Raw genomic sequence first — 7,500 nt, 5'->3', positions numbered from 1 at the left:
TATTGTTGTTAGGGGTACACATAGCGCCTCTGCTCCCTCTCTCAGGACCCATGGAGAGATGTTATCTGGCCCCATTGCCTTTGAGGTATCTAGCTCACTCAGAAGCCTCTTTACTTCTTCCTCGGTTGTGTGTATTGTGTCCAGCACATGGTTGTGTACCCCACCTCTCCGTCTTTCTGGAGCCCCTTCTGTCTCCTCTGTGAATACTTCTTTGAATCTCTTTTTGAGTTCCTCACATACTTCACGGTCATTTCTTGTTGTCTCTCCTCCTTCCTTCCTTAGCCTGATTACCTGGTCTTTGACGGTTGTTTTCTTCCTGATGTGGCTGTATAACAGCTTTGGGTCAGATTTGGCTTTTGCTGCTATGTCGTTTTCATATTGACGCTGGGCCTCCCTTCTTATCTGTGCATATTCGTTTCTGGCTCTACGACTGCTCTCCTTATTCTCCTGGGTCCTTTGCCTTCTATATTTCTTCCATTCCCTAGCACACTTGGTTTTTGCCTCCTTGCATCTTTGGGTGAACCATGGGCTCATCCTGGCTTTTTCATTATTCCTGTTACCCTTGGGTATAAACCTCTCCTCAGCCTCCTTGCACATTGTTGCTACATATTCCATCATCTCATTAACTGGCTTCCCTGCCAGTTCTCTGTCCCACTGAACCTCATTCAGGAAGTTCCTCAATCCTGTGTAGTCCCCTTTCCTGTAGTTTGGTTTCATTTGTCCTGGCCTTCCTGCTTCCCCCTCCACTTGTAGCTCTACTGTGTATTCGAAGCTCAAAACCACATTATCGCTGGCCCCAAGGGGTCTTTCATATGTGATGTCCTCAATATCTGCACTACTCAAGGTGAATACTAAGTCCAGTCTTGCTGGTTCATCCAGCATCTTGCTGGTTCATCCAGTGTGTGTGTGTGTGTGTGTGTGTGTGTGTGTGTGTGTGTGTGTGTGTGTGTGTGTGTGTGTGTGTGTGTGTGTGTGTGTGTGTGTGTGTATGTGTGTGTGTGTGTGTGCGTGTGTGTGTGTATGTATGTGTGTGTGTGTGTGTGTGTGTGTGTGTGTGTGTGTGTGTGTATGTGTGTGTGTGTGTATGTGTATGTGTGTGTGTGTGTGTGCGTGTGTGTGTATGTGTGTGTGTGTATGTGTATGTGTGTGTGTGTGTGTGTGTGTGTGTGTGTGTGTGTGTGTGTGTGTGTGTGTGTGTGTGTGTGTGTAATCACCTAGTTGTGGTTTCAGGGGTCTATTTACAGCTCCTGGCCCCGCCTCTTCACTGGCCGCTACTAGGTCACTCTTCCTGCTCCATGAGCTTTATCATACCTCTTCATAAAGCTATGTATGGATCCTGCCTCCACTACATCACTTCCCAGACTATTCCACTTCCTGTCAACTCTGTGACTGAAGAAATACTTCCTAACGTCCCTGTGATTCATCTGAGTCTTCAACTTCCAGTTGTGACTCCTTGTTACTGTGTCCAATCTCTGGAACATCCTGTCTCTGTCCACCTTGTCGATTCCTCTCAGTATTTTATATGTCGTTATATCCCCACTATCTCTCCTGTCTTCCAGTGTTGTCAGGTCGATTTCTCTTAACCTCTCCTCGTAGGACATGCCCCTTAGCTCCGGGACTAGTCTTGTTGCAAACCTTTGCACTTTCTCTGGTTCCTTACATGCTTGGCTAGGTGAGGGTTCCAAACTGGTGCTGCATACTCCAGTGTGCAGTTTTCTTTTTTAAATCCGTTACAGAGGACTTTTTTTATTTAAAGTTGGCAGCTAACATGGGATGAAATGGGCGGTTTAATATTACTCGAGAAACATATCTTCACCTCCTCGATAACTTTCAGATGTTTTGCCCTATTTTTCTCGTCCCCAAAAAACTCAAATTTCCTGGACTAAGAGCAATGACAGAGATGAAGATGGATGTACAATTAGTGAAAAGCAAGACGAGGTAGCATTCAGTCGGTTAAAAAAAAGAGATATAGATATGTTGACAAAAAAAGCTATAGATCTATAAGTAACTTAAAAAAAAAAAATCTGTGTTTGAGAGGATTTTATTATTATAATCAAGGGGGGAGCGGTAAACCCGTAGGATTATACAGCGCCTGGGGGGAGGTGGAAAGCATTCAGGCTTAATTCGGGGAACCGGAGCACAGATCCAACTCCCTAAATCAAGAGCCCCTCACCAACATCAAGGCTCCATCCTGTCACTTCAACTCCATATTGTTTCAGACTATGGAACAACTCTTCTACAGACTGAGGGACTGACCACCTCAAAACTTCGTCTTCAAGTATCTTCTGCTTCTATCAACTTTTCGGTACTCGACTGAAGAAGCCTACTGTGTAGGCGAAACGTTTCGAAATAAAGATACCTAACTGTTGCATATGTGTCTTACCTAACAACCTGTCGGTAGTTTATATCATTTGAATGTTCATCAAGGAACCTTCCCTGAGGGAGTTCGAGAGGAAGAAACTGTTTATACTCACTTTTTTTAATTCAATTTTATGCGAGATATGCTCTTTTATTTATTTTTTTGTTTTGTTTGGTATAAGCTTTGTCGATGAACATAGGTATTCGTTAAATGCGCCTCGTTGAATTTTCCAAATTTTCTCATCAAGAAATTCAGGTTTAGAGATTCTTAGAGTTCTCAAGAACGGATAAACATTCAGCCTGAGGGAATTTTCTCTTTTTAAAAATGTTGGGATAGTTTTATTGGGGTAGTTTATTTGCCAAGATTTTCTTTAAACGTATTGTTTGGATTTATTCAAAGTACTAAAATTTTATTTTAGGTAATGAGAGAGAGGAAGGGCAAAAGGAAGAGGGAAGGAGGAAGGGAAGAAAGGAATAACAGAAAGAGGGAAAAAGAAAAGGAGGGAGAGGGGGAAGGAAGGAAGGAAAGAGGAAGGTAAGAGGGAGGGAGGCAGGTAACCTCAAACACTCTTACTGATAGATCTTCAAAAATATGTTAACGTTAATGTTTGTGACTGCCACCTTGTGCGTTGATGCCAGCTGATTAAGTCTACAGCACTTTCTTGTCAGTATAAAAATATTAATCTCTTCAATAATTATAAATAAACAGAGTGAAGGACGTAGATCATACCTACCCAGTTGGAACTCAGTTTGATGACCTTATCCTTACAGTACTGTGTAGAGAGCACAGCGGCAGCTTCCTGGGAAACTGACGTCTTATTTGCGACAAGAATGGCTGGAACATCTTTCTTATTTGCACTGTTAATAATCTCTACTATTTCAGGGTAGACTGAGGGTGCGACCAGGTGAGAGTCATTCTCGCCTCCTTCAGAATCACTGGTGTTTCTGTGTTCCGCTGCTGCCCACTCACTAATGAGTGCTGCACTCTTTTGCAAGTTGTGTTGCACCTTCACAGAAGTGAGGTGCATCAGAGCCACTAGCATGCAGCACAACACGGCGTACAAAGTTATTTTTCTGACTTCCTTACGGCTCGGTAGGCCTACGAAAGCTTGAGGAAATGATAGCCGCATCGTGCCGTGCAGACATTGACATTACAGGCTGAGCGACTCCACAGTCATGTAAACGAGGTGAAACAGTATTCACTAAACGAAGGTTTTGATCACAAAACGAGGCCGGCGCTGCGGTCACTATCACCCTGAAGGCGCAGTCAGACGGAGAGTCATGCCTTCACCACTCCTCGCACTGAATGACTCACACGGCTTCTGTGCTTCAATATGGATAATACAGTTCAGAGACAAAGTTCTTTAAAGAGATGAGCTGGTCTAAGCAGTGTGTACAAAGCTCAGCAGTAGCGCGTGCACTATCACCTTCCTACACATTATGTGCTGCTCACGTTTGACCAGGCGAGGAGAGAAAGCTTTCCTGCTGAGCAGTTACCAGTTGCGGCCAACCTAACATCCTGTAACATATTATATTTAGTCTCTTATTGAACTATGTGTCTGCATGTTGCAGTGTAGCCATGAAGGTGGAGCTTTATTCGGTATGTCGATTACCTCTTGACGTGAATCTTAGCCAGGAATGACCCTCTAAACGATAAAGTAACTGGTAGCGCCCCTTGTCCCCAGACACATGTAATTAAATAACTGATATTGTACAACTGCTAGATTCCACTACATTATAAAAATCAGATAACCCGTTATGCTAGTTAAATAGGCTGTAGAACTCCTCGTTATTGTTTGTAATCGTGTGGCTGTGTTGAACCAAGAGGAGTTAAGCCACAGTAATGATAACAGTAAAAGGTGTCCCGAGGCAGTAGACGCACCAGATAACCTCGTACACAGAGTTGCCACAGCGTAATTCATATTCCCAGTCTCACGTTTATAACTGCCTGTAGTAGGCAGCTCCTGCCAAATATGCAGAAGAAGCAAGATTTTATTCAGATTATTAACCCTAGGATTAATCAAGCAATATTATCCAAGAAAGCCAGAAAGTGTAGCTTAACATTCAGTGAGGTGCCGAGGTTATCCCATAAGATGCGACTCACATCTAATTAATTCCTAGGTACCTACTGCTAGGTAACACGGAGCAGCAGGTAATAAGACCCTTGATTATTTTTATTCGTCTCGCCCCTCCACGGAGTGAACCCGAGTGGCTTTTGATCGCAAGCAGTACTTTCTGCCAATTAATTACAATTTAACTTACAATTAATGGCGCTTACATGCGTAGTAGTTGGTGCTCATATTGGTGTGTGTAAAGTGTGTTACTTGTAATTTATGGTACCCGTAATTTATAAGCGGTGAATTTATTGGGTAATTTGTTGGGCATTGTCACTCTTGCTGTGAGTGAGGCTGTAAACATGGCAACCCTGTCACTCATCCTGTGAGGCTGTAACTATCCTGTCACTTATCCTGTAACCATGGCAGCCCTGTCACTCATTCTGTAAGGTTATAACCATGGCAACCCTGCCACTTATCCTGTGAGTGAGGCTATCACCATGGCAACCCTGCCACTTATCATGTGAGTGAGGCTATCACCATAACCCTATTACTCACCCTGGAAGAGAGATTAACACCATGGCAACCCTGCACTTGCCCAGCAGCACCATGGCAACTGGCTCACTTACTAAGGATACACGTTAACCATTATACTGACAACAATAATAACTGTATCCCAGCCAAAGCTCCACAGCATGCTCGAACTCTCGTTAAAACTATGCAGAAAATACCATTTTACATACAATAATAATTTACAATGTGGCATTAACTTGTAAATATCCAGCAATTAGAAACATGTCTATCTATCTATCTATCTATCTATATATATATATATATATATATATATATATATATATATATATATATATATATATATATATATATATATATATTATTATTATTATCACACTGGCCGATTCCCACCAAGGCAGGGTGGCCCGAAAAAGAAAAACTTTCACCATCATTCACTCCATCACTGTCTTGCCAGAAGGGTGCTTTACACTACAGTTTTTAAACTGCAACATTAACACCCCTCCTTCAGAGTGCAGGCACTGTACTTTCCATCTCCAGGACTCAAGTCCGGCCTACCGGTTTCCCTGAACCCCTTCATAAATGTTACTTTGCTCACACTCCAACAGCACGTCAAGTATTAAAAACCATATGTCTCCATTCACTCCTATCAAACACGCTCACGCATGCCTGCTGGAAGTCCAAGCCCCTCGCACACAAAACCTCCTTTACCCCCTCCCTCCAACCTTTCCTAGGCCGACCCCTACCCCGCCTTCCTTCCACTACAGACTGATACACTCTTGAAGTTATTCTGTTTCGCTCCATTCTCTCCACATGTCCGAACCACCTCAACAACCCTTCCTCAGCCCTCTGGACAACAGTTTTGGTAATCCCGCACCTCTTCCTAACTTCCAAACTACGAATTCTCTGCATTATATTCACACCACACATTGCTCTCAGACATGACATCTCCACTGTCTCCAGCCTTCTCCTCGCTGCAACATTCATCACCCATGCTTCACACCCATATAAGAGCGTTGGTAAAACTATACTCTCATACATTCCCCTCTTTGCCTCCAAGGACAAAGTTCTTTGTCTCCACAGACTCCTAAGTGCACCACTCACCCTTTTCCCCTCATCAATTCTATGATTCACCTAATCTTTCATAGACCCATCCGCTGACACTTCCACTCCCAAATATCTGAATACATTCACCTCCTCCATACTCTCTCCCTCCAATCTGATATCCAATCTTTCATCACCTAATCTTTTTGTTATCCTCATAACCTTACTCTTTCCTGTATTCACTTTCAATTTTCTTCTTTTGCACACCCTACCAAATTCATCCACCAATCTCTGCAACTTCTCTTCAGAATCTCCCAAGAGCACAGTGTCATCAGCAAAGAGCAACTGTGACAACTCCCACTTTATGTGTTATTCTTTATCTTTTAACTCCACGCCTCTTGCCAAGACCCTCGCATTTACTTCTCTTACAACCCCATCTATAAATATATTAAACAACCACGGTGACATCACACATCCTTGTCTAAGGCCTACTTTTACTGGGAAATAATTTCCCTCTTTCCTACATACTCTAACTTGAGCCTCACTATCCTCGTAAAAACTCTTCACTGCTTTCAGTAACCTACCTCCTACACCATACACCTGCAACATCTGCCACATTGCCCCCCTATCCACCCTGTCATACGCCTTTTCCAAATCCATAAATGCCACAAAGACCTCTTTAGCCTTATCTAAATACTGTTCACTTATATGTTTCACTGTAAACACCTGGTCCACACATACCCTACCTTTCCTAAAGCCTCCTTGTTCATCTGCTATCCTATTCTCCGTCTTACTCTTAATTCTTTCAATAATAACTCTACCATACACTTTGCCAGGTATACTCAACAGACTTATCCCCCTAAAATTTTTGCACTCTCTTTTATCCCCTTTGCCTTTATACAAAGGAACTATGCATGCTCTCTGCCAATCCCTAGGTACCTTACCCTCTTCCATACATTTATTAAATAATTGCACCAACCACTCCAAAACTATATCCCCACCTGCTTTTAACATTTCTATCTTTATCCCACCAATCTCGGCTGCCTTACCCCCTTTCATTTTACCTACTGCCTCACGAACTTCCCTCACACTCACAACTGGCTCTTCCTCACTTCTACAAGATGCTGTTCCTCCTTGCCCTATACACGAAATCACAGCTTCCCTATCTTCATCAACATTTAACAATTCCTCAAAATATTCCCTCCATCTTCCCAATACCTCTAACTCTCCATTTAATAACTCTCCTCTCCTATTTTTAACTGACAAATCCATTTGTTCTCTAGGCTTTCTTAACTTGTTAATCTCACTCCAAAACTTTTTCTTATTTTCAACAAAATTTGTTGATAACATCTCACCCACTCTCTCATTTGCTCTCTTTTTACATTGCTTCACCACTCTCTTAACCTCTCTCTTTTTCTCCATATACTCTTCCCTCCTTGCATCACTTCTACTTTGTAAAAACTTCTCATATGCTAACTTTTTCTCCCTTACTACTCTCTTCACATCATCATTC

General features: G+C 42.6%; 1 protein-coding gene across 1 annotated transcript in view; it reads right to left on the bottom strand.

The window, feature by feature from the left end:
- Positions 1 to 3,819, bottom strand: part of LOC128686772 (carbohydrate sulfotransferase 10-like) — a 13,392-nt gene extending 9,573 nt beyond the window's left edge. The window contains exon 1 of the mRNA XM_053773818.2: positions 3,093 to 3,819. Within this exon, the coding sequence (XP_053629793.2) occupies positions 3,093 to 3,488 (396 nt within the window). The 5' untranslated portion in view covers positions 3,489 to 3,819. The remainder of the gene's footprint in view (positions 1 to 3,092) is intronic.
- Between the last annotated feature and the right edge of the window lie 3,681 nt (positions 3,820 to 7,500).

The sequence above is a fragment of the Cherax quadricarinatus genome, chromosome 7 (assembly GCF_038502225.1).
Source record: "Cherax quadricarinatus isolate ZL_2023a chromosome 7, ASM3850222v1, whole genome shotgun sequence".
Lineage (NCBI taxonomy): Eukaryota > Metazoa > Arthropoda > Malacostraca > Decapoda > Parastacidae > Cherax > Cherax quadricarinatus.
Note: the sequence above shows the minus strand (reverse complement) of the source record. Positions and strands in the feature narration are given on the sequence as shown.